This window comes from Vigna radiata, chromosome 8 (genome assembly GCF_000741045.1).
Source record: "Vigna radiata var. radiata cultivar VC1973A chromosome 8, Vradiata_ver6, whole genome shotgun sequence".
Classification (NCBI taxonomy): Eukaryota; Viridiplantae; Streptophyta; class Magnoliopsida; order Fabales; family Fabaceae; genus Vigna; species Vigna radiata.
The window spans coordinates 39,894,075-39,913,447 of NC_028358.1; the positions used below are offsets into that span (position 1 = coordinate 39,894,075).

Here is a 19,373-nt window from a genome sequence, read left to right on the forward strand (position 1 = left end):
TGCTCCAATTCATTTGAAATAGATTTAAACGCAATGTTGCATTCCAGTCAAAGGAGAGGCAACACCTTTTGAAATTTCGATACATAAACAACAATAGATATATATGTATGTATACAAGGTTCTGATAAACCTTTTTTTCATGCTAGTTTATTGGCATGCGAACTTTCTTCCATTGACGTCGTCTGGCCTCATGCTTTATATGAAAAGCAAAAATGAAGGGACTCTGAAGGAGAGTTGATATGCATTTGGTTAGCAAAACTCATTTGAGAAGAAAGACAGATAGATATATTGATAACTAAAGACCACTTGAGCCAATCAACTTGGTTAGTCCAAAAGTTATGGCCATGGCTAGCCAACCCCCAACCAAGACTCTGACACAAGACCTCAATGTTGGAGCCTTACCCAACACTGCACCAAGCCAACCAAAGAGCACAAGAGCAAAGCTGACTGCTCCCAAAACCACACCAATCCTGACCTTATATTCCCTTATGAAAGAGGCTGCAAGAAGAGGAACAATTGCACCAACAGAAAATGCTAAAGCTGAGGCTGCTGCTGCATGTATAGGGTTTGGTAAACTCTCTTTCTCCTTCTCATCTTCCTCTTCATTTCTGTCTCTGCCATTCTCCCTTTTCATCTGAGCAACTTCTATGTCCAACTGCGAGTACACAGACACAAACTCCCCTATGGCCATGCTGCATGCACCAGCCACTAGCCCTGCAAACCCTGTTAGGATCATAACTTTTATGTCTTGCTTCACTGCTCCCACACCCATCATTAGAGATGCTGTTGAGACCAACCCGTCATTGGCTCCTAGGACAGCAGCACGCAGCCACTGAGATCGCTTTGAGTAATCAAAGTCCTTCCTTTCAACCTCCATACTTTCTTGTTGCTCAAGGTCATTGTTTGCAAGTACGCATTTTGTCTGGTTAAGGGATGAGTGATCAGATGCCATGAAAAAAGGGTTAAGGAAGAGATAATTAATGGTGGATGTGGAGGACACACGCTAACAAAGAACGGTATTTATGGATGGAATTTTTCTATCTTGGTGGCAACGGTGGGGCAACCCCACTAATCAAAAGACAAATGTTTATAGTAAATTCAGTTAATGTTTGTCTAGTTGATCATGGGTTTTCTCAAAGATGAACCATTACACTATTTTATCTTATATTTCTCACTTCACATCCACACTTCTTTATCACAGATACCACTTATATGTCTTTTTGAGTCCAACTCATACATAAGATATTGTCACCTTTTAATCCAAAACTTTAAATTAAGTAAATATTCTAACAATAATTATTATTATAATAAATATTAAATTAGTGATTCTAATGAGCTTCTTTGACAACTAACTAACTAAACTTGTCTTTTTCAAAGAAAACATAACTTAATTTGCCCCCATCTATCAAAGAATGTGCAAAAAAAGAGGGGAATAATTGAGAAGTGTGTGCTGCAAATGGTGACATTTTGTTAGAAGTATGTTAGTGTGACTTTATCTGGGGTGGTCAAATACGAAATGCACTTTCTAACGTGTGTGTGTGTTTTTTCAAATTATTGAGGCTTTCTGGTCTTAAAAATAGTTCTACAGTTACTCCATCAATAGTCATAGTAAATTATGGTATATTTGTAATAAAAAGTTTTTTTTTTTTTTTTTTTTTTTCTGTTGATGAGATGATAAAAAGGTATTCTCCAACAAGATTTGAATTTTAGAATTGAAATGATTGAATGATAGAAGAGGTGTGAAGGAATGATTGAGCGAAACCATAGTTGTAGATGATCTATCTATCCACACAAAAGTAATAAAAATTTATGGCATGACTCAAATAAAAGGACAAAATGAAATTGCTTTTTCTTGACAGTGGAAAAGGAGATTAGGGTCTGCTACGTACCACAAACACTTTCGTATTGCATTGGAAAACTTTATATATATTTGGATCACTTTACGTACTTTCTTTCTACCTGTCATGGCAATGTCATGGTCATTTTCTTTGTTTTAGGCACCAGGTGAATCACTTTTAAATCATAAACATTAGAATTAGAAGGATACCATATTTTTTTATGTCTAATACTTTTTGGATGAGATAATTTAACAGAATAATTCATTTATTTCGAAAGTTTAAAATTATTTGAAATAAAATGACTTTTTAAATGAAAAAATTTTAAAAAATTTGGGAAATTTTAATAAAATATTTCAACTAACTAAAATATTATAATTTGAAATTTAAAAAAGAAAGAAAATTGAAATTACAAAGGTTATAAAATTTTTGAAACAAGTCCGAACATCCAAAAAGCTTGTTCATATCGATTTTTAGTTTAGAAAATTTTATCAAATTCGAGTAAATTTAGTTCAACTATGAGTCCATACTACCTTGATTACACCTTCGATTATGGTTTAAAGGTGAAGTTAACTAAACATGGATCAATCATCAAATAGAATAGATATGAGTCAAAGGTTGATACAAGTCATTCTTGACTGAAGATCGAGTTGAACCGATCAATTAAACATTGCACTGAGTTAGTCCCAACCGAAACTCGAGCTAAATCGATCTAGATTGAAAGTCGAACTGATTCAACTCAAACAGAAGATTTCGACAAATTGATGAGTTATCCAATATCAAAAGTCGAACTAACTCAACTTAAATTCAAAAATAAAATTGAGTTTGACTTAACAATAAATTTTGTTTTATAAAAAGAAAAAAATTAAAATCTAAAATATTTTAGTTACTCGAATTTAATTACAAATAATTTAAATATTATATATTTTAATTCTATTGAAATTTCTTATTTAAACAGAAGAGTATTATAATTATTAGATTGTCCAAATGGATACTTTAAAAAAATATTTTTTTAATTTTTTAATACACACGTTGAAACTAGATTTAAATTTGATTTAATTTTTTACCATCGTTATTCATATATGTGATATTAAATGTCTTGTAACGTACTAAGTTAAGTGAATTAAGTCGTAATAAAATTGTAATAGTTTGAGAGTTATATTTGTAAGGATAATGATAATATTTTCTTTTACAATATTTGAATATTTATTACGTTGTCAATTGGTCAAAAATTACTTCACAATAATATTTATGATTATTATTGATTCTGAAGTAATTTTTGACCAATCACAGATTGACACTTAATCAATGTTCAAATGTTGTAAAAAAAATGTTGTCTAAATATCATTATCCTATTTTTAAGTAGAAAGAATTGTAATTATAATTATATTAAATTTTCTATATTTTTATTATATTAAAATAATAATATATAAATTTTGAGTATATTATTTTAAATTTTTTAAAATTGTTAATCAAGATTACTTACAGTACATAATACTAATGGATTTATACATAATTGGTATAAAAAATAGAGAATATTACTTGCCACGCGCTCTGGGATTAATCACAAAAAAAGAGTTAAATATGTTTTTAGTCCCTATACTTTGGAGCGATTTTGGTTTTAGTCCATTTTCAAACTATAGTACAATTTAGTCCTTCAACTTTAGAAAACTCCAATTTTAGTTCTTTTTACTAAATTTTTTTAATTTTATTTGTTGTTTCAAGTTAAAAAACAACATAGTTTTCTAAAGTCAAAAAAAATGGGTAAAAAAGACTAAAACCAGAATTTTCAAAAGTTGAAGGACTAAAGTGTACCATAATTTGAAAATGGACTAAAACCAAAATCGCTCTAAAGTATAGGAACTAAAAACATATTTAACCCATATTCTCTTTTTATACTTAAAAAACATAATTAGCAATGTATAACAGCTCATATGAAAGACTGGAACATATAAACTTATTCTCTTTTTATATTCAATTAAGAAGAAATTATGAACTACGAATAAAATATAAACCAACGTTAGCTGGTATTTAACTCTACCGTTTTCAAAATATCCTTCAATTAACTCAATTTTTTAGAATAATTTTTTGTAACAGGTGACAGTTCAGAAAAAAAAAAAAGTTTACTTGTAAGTGCAATTAGTACAATTAAACGATATTAATTAAAAATAAAATCTGAGTCTGAAAAAAATATCATCAATTCATTCGATGATACGGCAGCAGACATCCAATGATAAAATGTCTCTCGTATTCACTAAGAAATTTTAAATAACAGTTGAAATTAAGAGAAATGATATTACTATTTTTTAAATGGACTTAAGTAAAGAAGACTTTAAAATGATTTATTATAATATGTAATGATAAGGTAATTATGTTGAGAAGGTATGAGAGAAAGAAAAAGAATGGATTGGTGAAGAGGAAAGCACTAAATACTGGGATATAAAGGAAGAGAGTGTAGATCCTAGTCGAAGACCACCACATTTTGCATTACTCAGACACAAACAACCTCATTCAACTCTTCATTTCTTCTCCAAAACCAACAACATCCACCACTCTTTGTCTCGTAAAACCCAATACGCTAAAGTTCCTCTCATCTCAACAGTGACATCCATTACCAAATGCCGTGCTTCACTTCAATTCCTTTTCAACAATCATCTAATTTCCCTTTTTCTTCATCCTCCTCTGTTATTATATCTCTAAATATTCTCTTTCTTTAACTCAATAAATCAATATATACCAACATAAAATGTTTCTTCAAATTAAACACTAAAGTCTCACCGCCAACTTTTTCTTTAATAAAAGAATTCGCATCAGTTTTTGGCTTATAATAATAGAGTGAAATGATAGCTTATATAAATAATGTCATGTATACTACTTGAATTTTCTCGTCTGATTATAGTTTGTCAGTTTTTATATATGTCTTGTTTAGGTCAAAGAAACGACGTTAACAGGACTGAATAATTCCAACTATTTTAAAGGTTAAATTAAAGTTAGATAACTAAAGGAAAAGAAAGCTAAAATAAAGACGGATCAAGCAAAAAACGAAGAGAACGTGATGGTGAAAGATGATGATGATTACCTAAATTTCAAAATGATCATCGTGCATCTAAAGTTTCAGATTCCTTTCCTCTATTAGTAGCCCAAAAGAAATCTAAAAATATGAATATATAGACCGAGCTAGACACGCTTGCATGAAACATTACGTGTTATATCACAACGAAAGTGATTCAAGTTTTCGAGATCACTGCCATAGATCGTTTCCTCAATAAAAATAAAAATGATATTTTAACATCAATTTTTGACATCATTTTGATACTACACACGTGTCAAAATGTGATTAGACGATTTCAAATTAAAAAACTGAGACAAGAGCATATTTGAAAGAAAAAAATCAAAATTTCTTTTTTAATTTGAAATTGTCTAACTACATTTTGACACGTGTACAGTATCAAAATGGTGTCAAAAAATTGGTGTTAAAATATCATTTTCCTGTCTATAAGATTCTCAAATGATAAACATGGTTTAGTTGCTTTTGAGAGAAACCTTGAATTATTATAGAGAATTCTTCTATGTGTGCTTGTTCTTCTTATTTCTCTATTTACCATTTATCAGATCTAGCATTTGTAGTTGTACCATGTTTTCGGTGTTAACGTTTTTCAGTGAATTTGTAAGTTATTCTATAATATTGTGAGATATATTAACAAGAGTTGACCATGTAGAATAAACTGCAAAATTGCATAACATTTCTTGATGCAGGTTGTACAACCCTACCAAAACCGACAAATATATGTTGGTAACACCTTAGACATGTTATCATATATATCTTGTCTAATGTGCATTCCACGTTGAACCAAATTAGCATTCCAATTTCTGCTTATCCACTTCAAAGTTTGACCAGAGAAGACCAAGAGTACTAGTGGGTTCAACCCATACTTTGTTGGGAGAGGGTCACATATACAAAAATATTTATATTAAATTTTGATTCTTAATTATGTTACAAAAGTAATATGCGATTTTTTATTTTATTTTTTTAGATTTATATTAAAAAAATTTCCTTTTTCGTCTTCTTCTTTTTAGTGATCTTTTTCTCCTTATTTTTCTTCTTTTTTTTCTCTTTATCCATTTTGTCGTTCTCAATTTTCTTCTTATTCTTTTTCTCCTTTTTCATCATTTTAGTCTTCTTTTTCATTTCATAAACCTAAACTTGCATAAATATAAAACATCTAATATAAACCAAAATTTATGAAAAAAACTAACAATAAAAGTGTAATTAACAAGTTTTGATAGCAAAATGAAAAAATATTAGTTCGTTTCGTCTTGACTTTGCGATTGATTATTAATCAAATATAAAAAAAAATGCGTGTATTAAGTTTTCAATTGATAATTTGTCAAAGTAAATGCTACAAATAAGGAATGTTCGTATGTTTCTTGGATTTTAAGGATACAACTCATCTTGTAAAAATATAGAAACTTAAAACAAATTTCTCATAGCAATAATAATACCAGCCATCAACGTTAGTTAACTATCATGGTTAACTAACATTGAGTGGCCCTATTGAACATTTCTTGTCCAAAGGGTGAAGAAGAAACGAGAGGAAATTAGTAGTGCTTAAAAACTGATTAAGTTATCTTAATACAGATTGAACTTTGTTTAAAAGATTTCATTTATTTCAAATCAAACAACTTTATTTGTGTAATTTTCATTCCTTTTCTCTTTATTTCTTTTAATCTAAAAAATATCTGTTATTTTAATTTTATATCGTACGTACCTATCAATTTTTTCCTTCTTTACCAAACAACAATCGAAAAGTTATTTTAGGTGCGGGTTGGTATTGTACTATTTGGTTTTGATTTGACTACATATATTTGTGATCAGTATTACAATAATTCGTCAAATTAAAATGATTACTACCGTCTTAAATTGACACAGACAAGTACTGGTATTAAAACATGTCATATCATCACTTTATGAATAAGTTAAAATTAACACGACATATTATAGATATATATTATAAAATAATAAGTTTTAGTATTTTAAAAGAAAATAAAATAAAATAATATCAAATAAATTTAAAAATTTTGTATGTGTAAAACATACTCTTTGTAACCTTTTCTTCACTATTCATACTTTATACTACAAAAGACATGATTTGCAATTCCTCTCATTTGTTTGGGCCATTTCCACATGTCATTTTAGAAGCTTCTCAGCTTAATGAGCCCAAGAGGAGGCAAGTTTGGTTTCGGTGGGCTAAATACTCACAAAGGTCCAACAAATATGGTTTGAGGCTGCTTTTTCCTGCACCTCCCTCTCCCTTTTTGGTTCTGTACCATCCTTTATTCTTTCTGCAACCCCATAAGATTCATAAACAGTAAAAAATACTCCTGCACCTCATGTTTCCGATAAATATCTGGATCTAAAAATTCAAAAATATTTCTAGATCTAAAATTATCTTTCAAAACCCTTAATTTGAAACATTTTTTAAACAGATTTCAAAATATTTAAATGTATTTCTAAATTTAAAAGTACCTTTCCGGAACATATTTAAAAAACTTTCCAGATTACGTCATTTAGAACACATGCCACTTTTTTTTTAAATTTTCTTGAATTTTTTTATATACTTTTTATTTTCATATAAATATTTTTATTTATTTTGAGTTATTTTTCTGGATAACTTAATTTTGAAATTTTAAATATTTTATATGGAAGTTTTGTTTTTTTAATGAAGGAATAAGGATTATAGTACTGTGATAATTATTTCAAAGTTAAACTACCTTTCTCTTAGTAGAGTGTTACTTAATTTTATATTATTTTTATCATGGTCTTCAAAAGATTGCAACTTTTTATTTTGCATTAGTGATATAACACCCAAACTTATTTCAAAGTGTCTTGAACTCTATCATATATATCTTCAAACATATTCTATTATGTAAAGAGGATTTGTTTCTTTGTGTTTACGTTTATTTTTCTAATTTTATTTTTTAAGCGTTTATTTTTTAAAATTTAACCGTTTTTTAAATTTTAACAAAATTTTCAAATTAAATAAATAAAAATTATTTATAAAATAAATAAAAAATAAATATTTATATTTATTTTATAATTATAATTTAATTTTTTTATTATTATAAAACAATAAATATATATATATATATATATATATATACACACACACAGAAGTTTACTAACTTATGTAATTTTTAAAGTGTATTAAATGTTAGTTGACACAAAAAATCTTTATATATATTTTAAATATATCAATATTTTAATAATTTTTATTTTTAATTTAAATTAAAAAACATCAGAAATTATTTAAATATTTTTAATCTTAAAATTTAAAATACATAATATATGAAAATATTTTTGTGAACATGTGTTTTCATTGGTATATTTATTCTAAATAAAAAAGTTATATATTTATTCACTTAAGGTTTTTTTTATGTCATCTTATGTTTGTATTTTCTTTTCATTTTCTATCCAATTAAATAAGAGAAAAATCATTTTCTTGTAACGTGTTTATCAAATAATTTAAAATTTATTATTTTCTTTCACATCTTTTTTCCTCGACAAAATAATATATTATGTTAATACAGTTATTAAAAAATTTATTATTCACCCTTGCATCTCTTTTTTTTTTATTTCATTTCTCCTTATTCTCTTTATTTCCATCTATTAAAAGAAGAAAAAAATGAACCAATTTATTATTTTATTTAAAAAAACTAATTATTTTTTAAACTTTGACTAATTTTAATTAAGTTATCACATTTTTTAGTTATTAAGTGTTTGAAATATGTATGATTTTTCATTTGAGTTTTTATTTATTTATTTATTTTGTTAATTTGATGTAGTTGTTATTTTATGCCGTCTTCTTTTTTATGTATTTCCATGATGTATTGAGAATATAAAGTTTGGTGGTTATTATAAAATGACATTATAATTAATATAAAATAATAAACAATTTTTATTATGTAAATTGAAAATTTATTACATTGCAACAAATTGTAACTATATCAATAATGTTGAAAACTGATAAATATGAACAATGACAAGATCATTATCCAAAATATTTTTAATTAAATATAATAAATGTTATTTTACATCAATTTAGTATCATTTTATATTAAAATAATATTATCTTATTTTTAATTAATACATTAAAATAAATAAGATGATGATATAATTTAACAGCTACACCACCTAAAAATAATGAAAAAGTCAACAGGAAAAATTGAATATGAAATATTCAAATACTCATTTACTAAAAACATTTAGTAAAGATTGAATAAAAGAATTCAATTTACATTTAAAACATAATTAAACCTCTTCAAAAAAATATTACTTAAATTTATATTTTAATATATTTTTTAAAATAAGTTACAACAAATATATCATCTACTATAAAGATGGTTAATAACGGAGTAATGATCATTTATTGAAGAAAGAGAATAAAAATATTAAATAGCTACTTTTGGTTCTCGCGCGTGCCAATTTTAACCCCTCTAAATATATCATAAAAATTATATATGTGTATAAAAGTTAAAGCATTTGTAAGGATTATTTCTTAATTTTTTGAATGATGAATTATTCTTTAATTAAATAATTTATATTAATGTATTGTTTTTCAAATTTTAATATATTTGATTAAAGTCAACTACATTAAATATATATAAAAAATTTATTTTAAATTTAAATTTTATATGTCTCTTATCTTTAAAACACAGAAAATAAAATTGAGATAATATTAATAATTTAAAAATATGAGACTTAATTATTTTAATATTAAATAATTTTAAATATAAATAGTTTTGTAATAAATAAAATATATTATTTTAAAAAATACATTTTTTTTTTAAAATCAAATTTTTAGGGTTTTTTAATTTAACTTTTAAGAGTTTTTTTTCTCTTGAACATATGAAAAATAGAAAAATAGATGTTAAAACATACATGATGAAAGACTCATGATGTTTTGTATTCATTTTAATAAATTATTGATTTTTCTTAATTATTTGAAATATATTTTATTATTAATTTTTTAATAACTGTATTAACATAATATGTTATTATAGGTAAAAATTGAGATTTAAACATCTTCAATCTTTGATTATAATTTAATTTTCTAATACAATGAAAATTAGTATTGATTTCTTCTTTTTTTTTTGGCTTTTTTCATTTTCATTATACTATTTTAAATATTCTAAACTTAATATCACCTTTATTTATCTCCCATAGAAATTAATGCAATAAAGTTTAACATACGTTACCATCAGTTTAACAAAAGAAGTTGTTTTTAAAAAATGAAATGAAATTAATAGTATTTAAAATAAATGAATTAAAAGAAATAAATGGAAGTGAATTAAATATATATGATTTAATGGTTTTGTGCTTTTATTTTTTTTCTTTGGACAATGATATTTTTGACAACTTTTTTTTATAATGGACACGTATCATCATTTTATTAATCTATTTGAATTTATGTTTAAAAAATATTTAAAATGAACCAATTACGAACTGTCACATATGTGTTGTCAAAAAATTGTTAAAAAAGTGTTATTAAAAAATATTTTTTTATTTTTTATTTTTACTGTGAACCCAGTGTTTCACGAACACTGGATGGAACAGAGAGTCGAGATATTATATATACAGACACGTGAGGGGACGTGCGTCAGAGTCACACCCAACATCCGTTTATCAGTTTAACTTCAGTTTCCTGTACGTTTCAACAAAACTCCAAATCACAAATTCCAGAGAGAAAACGTTTTCCACAATTTGTGTGATGGAAAACAACGACATCTTAGCTCCGTCTGATGCCTCGTTCTTTGACCAGATTGTGGCCACGGAGCAACCACACAGCCCCATACACTCCGACCCCTCCTATCCTCTCATCGAAACCTTCGTCGACCTTCTCAACGTCGACACCAAACATTTTGATTTCGAAATGTTCAACTCTTCACTGTCTCCTCCGCCGCCAACCGCTCCTCTAGGGTCCGTTCACTCCGAAACCTCAGAGAAACCCAACGAGCAGACCTCGACGCCTGCACCGGTAGGGTCCATAGACGGACTCGACTGTGGAAAGTCCGTGGTATCGGATGATCTCTGCATGGCAGGCAGTGCTAAGAATTCCGGAGAGAACAAGCAGAAGCGGCATCGGCAGAACGTTCCCCTGGACGCGTCACTGACAGCTTTGATGCAGGCCGCGCCAGCGATTTCTTTGGCGAGGAAGCCCATGGGGCCGGAGGAGCTTGCTGAACTTGCCATGGTTGATCCCAAGAAGGCTAAGAGGTCTTCAATTTTTTTTTCCATTTAATTTATTCTTTAATTAAATCATTTTTACAGCTTTGAAAATTTATTTTATTTGTCAGTTATATCTTTAATTATACATGCAGCGTTATGGTGGAATTAGGAAAGATAAAAAATTTCGAATTCACGAGTAATAGATAAGGGTATTAAAATGATCTCTGTCTAATGAAACACGTATATTTTCTACCTATTTAATGAAAACAATATTAATCATGGAATAATCATTTAAAATTTGATTTTGTATATAATTCTATTTTTTTATTTAAAAATGCGAAATTGAAGCTATTTTTCAAAAGTTTTATTTTTTAAAATTTATAATTTTGGTGTAATTCAGTTAAATTTTTTAAAATAAAATAAAATTTATTTCTATTAACATTTTATTAAATAATTTGATTTAAATTGTATTAAACAATTACTTTTATCTAAATTTATAATTTAAAAAATTATTTTCAAATTTTTTATTTCATTTATTTTAAAAATAAAGTATAAATATATATGTAGATATTAATATATACTTATAGATATAAAAAAATTTATCAACATTTTTTCATGAATGCCCAACAAATACTGAAACAAACGAAATTTTTATTTTTTAAACAAGATGGATGACGTAATTTACACTACTTATATCTTACCTTAAGATGTTTTTTGTAATTAATTCATTTTTATAATTTTTTTTAAACTGATATGCATATTATTTTATCTCTTTATGAAAATATGTAAAATATTATTTTCAATAAATGATTTATAGATTAATTATTTTTTGTGATAAATAGAATTTTAGACTATAATATAAATTTCATGTCATTTGTGAAATAGTATATTTTAAATTATTTTCATAAGATATAATCACAAAATAAATATATATCTAGTTAAGAAATAGAATCCAATATTTGAGAATAGTTTAATAAATATATTTAATTCAAAAATAAATTATAATATTTAGAATGTTTTTTATTGCGTTGTTAATCACTTATGTTCTTTTTTGGTTTTTTTTTCTCTTTTTTTAAAGAAACATCTTGATCTTAAAATTACTTTTTAAACAAATTTTGTAGATACTCAATTTTAAGAACTTGTCATTAATAAAAAAATTTGCAGGAAACTGTAATCCTTTTGTAGTTAAATTATCAAATAGCAGTTTTGATATGATCTAAAGTATATAAAATTATTAGAATAACATAGGTAAGTTTTTGATAATCATCCAGATGAGTAAGTTGTCTTTAGAAGTACAGTGCAATAAATAAATAAATCTCATTTCAAATATACGACTTTGTTTCCAATGGTAGTTGTGCTTTTATGTGTAATTTCATTTTTCTTAGTAAAAATTATGTTTATACCCAATTTTTATTTTTATTTTTTTAGTTTTATCCACCAACTATGTAGATTATTAGGCCAATCATAGTCTCACATTCCCGTAGGGACTGTGCCTTTTGATGAGCACTTGAACAATCTGAGAGTACTGTTAAAGGGACCAGTTGTTTCACCAAAGATATTTGGAGCATTTTGTGACTTTGTTTGTGGGTAGTATAGTTGAAATTTTCCATTCTGAGTACAAAACTGCATATTTTTCTTCATTTAAAAGTTTTGTGGTCGATGGAATGAATTGGTCACTCTTATAGTTATAGTCTTCACCAACTTAATAATATGATTTTATTAAAACGTTGGTCCAGAGGGGTTATTACTTCAATTCTTTTTATATAATAAAATTATATGATTAGAAGTATACACACATGAGAAACAAGTTTCGGGTTTGTGGGATTTATATTCTCACACTTATATACTTTGAATTTTGTGTGTTTTGTAGGATTGTTGCCAATAGGGAATCTGCTGCTAAATCAAAGGAGAGGAAAAAGCGTTATTTGATAGAGTTGCAAAAGAATGTGGAATTGCTTGAAATTCAAATAACTAACGTGTTTGATAATATTTGCATGCTTGAGGTATGTGTTTTCCTTTCAATTTATTATGGTTCACTTCATTGTTAAATTCTGAACAGTAACTTTTTAAAAAAATTACACATGTTAGATCTTTTTCCCTTCATAAACAGCAATGCCTTGTTACGAATAAAAGGTAGCAAATTTTAGTGCTCTTAATACTTAATCTGTCTTTTTACTACATATTAGAAAGCCTTGTCCGACCATTTTATACCAACCTTAATGTTCATTGTTAACAGCTACGACTAAATGTTCTACAACCTGATTATGTGTAAGAAAAATACTACTTGCGGTATATCTATAAAGTAATCCTACCTACCTCTTAGGTTTTATTTGTAAAAAAAAAAAACAATTAATACTTCTCTTTTTTGATCGGCAAAGTTTGGTCTACACCGCATTTCACTGTATCTGATATAATATATCAGGTATATCTTGAATTCCCCAATTACTAGAATCACATGTGAGTGTTTGGAACCTAAAATCTCAAAAGGCTTGTCTTCAAATACTACACTTAAGCATGATCATATATATAATCATTTCATGTTGTATTCTTTGTTTTTAAACATCATATTCTTTAATATGGTCGAAATGATTTTACTAACGATTAAGCTGGTCGTGTTAATAACTTCATTTAGTGATAATTCTTCCGTTGTATGATTTTAGGGTAATAAAGTTAGGATCAACACAGTTTCAAAAAATATAATTAATCAAATTCACTACCATCTACCTATGACTTGATTTGTTATACTCGATTATTACGGTGACATGATTTCCTAATCGCATATTAGGTTTATGTCCATGACCTTATGATAGTTGAGAAGAGTCACTTGTGTGTTTACGCCTAAATTAATGACATGTTTATTTTGTAATTATTGAAGTAGTAAAACTCTCTTGGTTTCTTTTTATTTAACTGTTACAGTGATTCTATTACTTTTTTTATCCGGTCTTTAATTAATTTACACACATATATATATACATTTATTTTATATAGAAATAAGAAATTTTATAAATATTTCATTCAAATGAACTTTTTATTATATTTCTTCCTTTTTACAAAATAATATTAAATCACACTTAAAAAGGAGCATAGTTTGTAATCTTAAAATATGATATTATGACTGGAATCGTTAAATAATTGTATGCAATTTTTAAGATGAAGATGGAAAGTGTTATTGTACAGTAGAAGTTTATCTCGACAGAAATAAAACTAATTTGTACACGATATTTTTCTTGAACTTGAGTTTTTTTTTTTCGTTACCTGCTACTTTTTCAGCATTTGGGTATGATACATATTTGGTTTATAAAATAAAAGCTGGTATATTTGTAGTGTCTTCACTGGAGACAGACAGCAAGGTAAACATTCTCTTCTTTAGTTCCATCTATGGCCTCCTTTAAATCTCATAGTTGACCAGAATACATTCGTGACTCTAGATTTATAAATGTCCTGCTAGGCTGTAGATTTTGCCTTTTTAAATGTAGCCATTCACATTTAAAAAATCTGTGTTGGTAATTTCTGTCCCGATTTGTACTTTTTTTCATTCATCTTATATACTTTGCTTTTATTATCTTACCTTGGGTCAATTGATGAGGAGCTTAATAACTTTCCTATAATAGAATAAAAACACAGATGCTACTTTTGCGCGATTTATGAAAAACGAGAGGAAATAATTTTTTTGATTTCGTATGTTTAATTACGTACACATATGATGCAGATGGCGAATAGAGGAAGGGCTGTTCATGTAAAGGAGCGCAGAGTAAAATTAGACGTCATGCGAGAAGAAGACCGAATTAAAGATGGTATGCATAGTTTCTAGTTGTTTCCTCCTAGCACGAACAATATCATGACATACTGCATTTCTACATTTATAGATTATTATGCATAACGAACCATAATCCTATATAACATTTGTTGAAGAGGAAAAATTGGAAGCCGCAATTAGTTTGTAATTTTTTTACTATACTTTGATCATGAGAGTGTTGTACTTGCAGCTCTGAGTGCTGCGTTGAATGGAGAAATTCAGGGCCTGAAGGATGAAAATAGAAATCTACAAGTTTTATTGAGTTGTTCTCCAGGGAACTTTTTCTCTCCATTCTCTTCCAAGTTACCTCTGCATCAGTTTCATAATCCTCCATCTCAGCAGCATCTGAACCCTCAGCAACCACAACTCTCCATGCGTAGTCCTCTTCCTCCGCCTGGCTCGAGCTTCACCGGGGGACATTATGGCCCTAATAACTTCTCCAACTTCAATCAGAAAAACTAGTTCATTAGCACAATCGCTAAGGGATAATATATATCATCTTTTCTATGTTTGCGAAGGATATCATTGTCCTGCTCTTTATTATGTTTTACCGTGTCAGACTATATAGCCTGTGTTCTTGTTCATTTTCTGCATTTTTAGGTTAAATACCAGACTCGCATTTTATTTTCAACATTCTGTGGTGGAAACACTTTAATTTGATGAATGGTTGTGTTGTGATTGAAAACATTCATATTTTTCTGAGCCGTATGTTCGTGGATGTGTCACCTTGTATGAGCGAAATCTTACTATGCTTATAATCTTATGTGTTTTTCTTTATGAACAACACAAAATTAAATAAATATAAGAGAATGCAGAGTATTCTAACCCTTATAAAACATTACAAATACAGTATATGATTAGGTATTACTACGCTGTATCTATATAACAGTTGAGAAAAATTAAATTTAAGATCCCTAGCAGCATATTACTTCATATCTGCCACTGGACAGATGTTTGGTTACAATTCAGTATAACACCTTACATCTACATTAAATAGTCCATACATGTATTGATTAAATTTGAGGAGTCTTCAACTTCCTTCCAAAACATAGCACTCTTTATTAGATTGGTTATAATTCTCTGTTTCAAACCATCCCAGCTGTTTGCTGATGATACATTCCTTCTTTAACTGATCGGAACTTCTACACCAAAATTGTACTGTATATTTTTGTTTCCACTTTTTAGGAAAAAAAAATCCTATGTGAATAAATTCAACCTTTCATCAAACTTTCAAATTCTCTTCTGCTTATAGTATTATGACATAACTTTTATACTTTTCTAGCAATTTCATTCTTCTTTCTCTTCCATTGATGGTTGTGACCTTATCTATAACAAGAAAATATTAAATAGCAATTAAAATAACTATTAATTAAGTTAAATATTATTTTATAAATTAAGAATTACTAATATTTAAATAGCTTTTATTATAAATAAAATATTATTAATGATTTATAAATTAATGTATAAATTAGTCTCTAGCATTATTTATCAAAATTATAATTATTTATTATTGTCGGATTCTAAATTAATTTTAAATTAAAGATTAATTTAAATATTAATTATTTGATAGCTGTTAGAGATATTTTAAATTTTAATTGACCAACTAATTAAATGTTGAAATTAATGATGGCGGGTTTGTCTTTACGAAGAAGTAAAGCCGTTAGATAAGAGAATCAATCTCACCAGAAACTATAGTGTGGCAATTGTCAAACATTGCATTCTATGTATTCTTTCCGATTTTGAATATTGAGTATTGTTAGCCACATATTAAATCCCATTTGAAGAGTATACAATGAAGATGAATAAAATGTTATATTTATTATTGTTTTCTTTGTTAATGAATATATCTCTATATTATTATTCATTAACGTTTTTTTCATTATTTAAAATTTGTTATTTATTAAATTTTTTTGTTATTTAAAATTTAATATAAGAAATAAACGGATTTGAAAGTACGTTTATTTATCAAACATAAAAATAATAATTTAATAAAACATTGAAAATTATATTTATAAAACATCCTATGCCGAATATATTGGATGTTGAGTATTGTTAGTTACTTGTTGTCTTGGTGGAGAGTGGAAAGAGAGTCTTTCAATGGTAGTTTGAAATAGATGGAAAAGAATTTAAGGAAAACTATATATGGTCCTTTATGAAAAAAACAATACATTGAATTTATTTCTCTATCATGAAAGCACACTCTTAAAGAGTGGATAATAATATATATCTTAAACAAATTAGATAATATATATTTAGAGATTATAAGATGAATCTCAAATAACATGGTTTGAAGGATACGATCATTTTCATATATATGCATTAAATAATGGATAGATTTTGGATCATGATTGAATGGTGCAACGTACAAGCACAATTTGCAGCACCAATATCATTTGCAACGCATATATGTTGAAATCGTTCTTCTTCAAACCAAATGGATCGCTGTTGAAGAAATTCATCAACAAAAGAGTCTAACATTTGAATGGTGATGTGTTGCATCACCACCACATGTGCAATATTACCATTGCAGGCCAAATTCCACCTACGGGAAAACTTATAATCCAAAGGTCTCTCAAAGACAACGATGTTGCTAAATTTGTTCAACATTGCACCGATTCCAGCATGAAGTAATCGATTTTTTAAGTATTGTGCATTCATGATGCACTTTTGCACTTCATTTTGGAGTCCTACTAAACCTCTTTTTCTTAAAGCGTACCAAAGAAAAATTGGAGTATGGCCGCTACGGCTACCTGTAATGGTGGCATCCCTTGAAGCAATAATATCAACATCTTTGGATAATCCATTGATGTATTTTAAACGAGTTAATACTATACCACAAGGAATTGGACATCCCAAAAACTTATGACCAGAAATAGTCACACTTCCAATACCTTTCTTGAAGCTAATCCTTGATGCCTGTAAAATCACCCACACTTTATTTAAATAAAAGCAGTTTAACATTAACAAAACTGACACTAAAGCATTTTTATTAGCTGACGCTAAATAAAATTTATTTTTAATATTAATTTAATTTACTTTAGCTTGCCCAATGCTAATGTTCATGTTCAATAAATTTAAACTAAAATATAGAAGAAAAAATTATGATAAGTATAAAAGAAATTACTGTAGACGAAGGATGAATGTGAATAAATTAAATGAATGTAAGAAGAATGATGTGGACAAAGAAGATAAGAAAAGGATATAGATAAAGGAGAAATGTGTGGACGAAAAATAGGTTAGTATTTTTGTTAACATTATATGATAGATAAAATTATTTAATTTAAATATTTGAATGGCCAAAAGTGATATTAAATTTTGATGGAAAAGGTAAATTTACTTGTTTGAGAAAAGGAAACATCATTCCAAACAGAGCTCCATCACAGTGAATATAGTAGCGATCAGGAGTGAAGCCACAGTCCTCCAGAGTTTGTATTACAAGATCAAGGTCATCAATACCTCCTTTCATAGTCGTCCCTGAAATATATAATCCCTTTTAATAACTTCTGCATGCGTCTGCATAAAATGTGTTAGCTTAGTCAAAGAGAAGAAAAAACCTATGTTTAAATTGATGATGGCTGGCTTGTCCTTGTGTGCAAGAGCTTGAACCTTCAGATCAGCACAATCAATCTCACCAGAGATTAATGTTCTAACCTTCACACACTTCATTCGATACATTTTTGCTATTTTGAAGATTGAATAATGTGAATCTTCTGAGGTGTATAATATCCCATCAGGAAGTTGTTCTCTCCTACATAACAAGATACAGATAAATGTTTGTGTTTGATATATATTTTTGAAATATCACAAGTGCTCGAGACATTATACTAACCCTACTAAAATCCCGTGTAGATTTCCTTCTGTTCCTCCACTTGTCACATATCCCCAGTACTCACTCTTCTCTATCTCCCACAAACTTGCAAACCAATTAAGCACTGAAACTTCAAAACTTGTTGAATTTAAGGAGAAACTGCTTCCCAGAAATGGATCACCAGCATTGTTAAGATGAAAATCAAGTAACGGATGTAATGGGTCATAGTTGAAATCTTGGTTCGTAGGATATCCTGTGAAATGGCAATTGAAGGAAATGAAGCATGCACATAAACAAAAGAAAATGAAAACATGAAAAGCCTACCCAAGTTGCGCAAGCTGTAGTGTTTTAGACTCTGGAGGTATTGAGAAATAATGGAAGTCAAATTGGGTTGTGATTCGCCACTGCATTCAGTGATGGCAAGCTTATCCTCAATATTTGTTTGAAGCTTCTGTCTTTTTATGGACGACTTGCCAGTGCTCACAACTCTTGGCAACAGCTCTGTGGCCTCTGTGGCCTGAAGTTCTGGAATGAGAGCCATTATAGAAATCAGGAGACAGACCACAAAGCTGTGAATGAATGTGTATTGATATGTTTAGCAGACGGAAATAAGAATCTGTATTCATATGTTTTGTAGTGGTTAGTTAACTTATATATATATATATATATATATATATATATATATATATATATATATATATATATATA

The 19,373-nt window shown here is 27.8% G+C and overlaps 2 protein-coding genes and 1 pseudogene across 2 annotated transcripts; 1 reads left to right on the forward strand and 2 right to left on the reverse strand.

Annotated features, from left to right (window-relative positions):
- LOC106771149 (vacuolar iron transporter homolog 4) lies at nt 1–1,091 on the reverse strand. Its single transcript, XM_014657072.2, has one exon. The coding sequence runs from the start codon at nt 950–952 to the stop codon at nt 296–298; it is 657 nt and encodes a 218-aa protein (XP_014512558.1). The 5' UTR covers nt 953–1,091; the 3' UTR covers nt 1–295.
- Nucleotides 1,092–10,507: 9,416 nt separating this feature from the next.
- Nucleotides 10,508–15,575, forward strand: LOC106771509 (bZIP transcription factor 18). Its single transcript, XM_014657502.2, has 4 exons — nt 10,508–11,109; nt 12,932–13,064; nt 14,771–14,855; nt 15,048–15,575. The coding sequence occupies exons 1-4, from the start codon at nt 10,604–10,606 to the stop codon at nt 15,317–15,319; spliced, it is 996 nt and encodes a 331-aa protein (XP_014512988.1). The 5' UTR covers nt 10,508–10,603; the 3' UTR covers nt 15,320–15,575.
- A 1,632-nt stretch (nt 15,576–17,207) lies between these two features.
- On the reverse strand, nt 17,208–19,276 carry LOC106771473 (annotated as a pseudogene).
- Nucleotides 19,277–19,373: the final 97 nt, after the last annotated feature.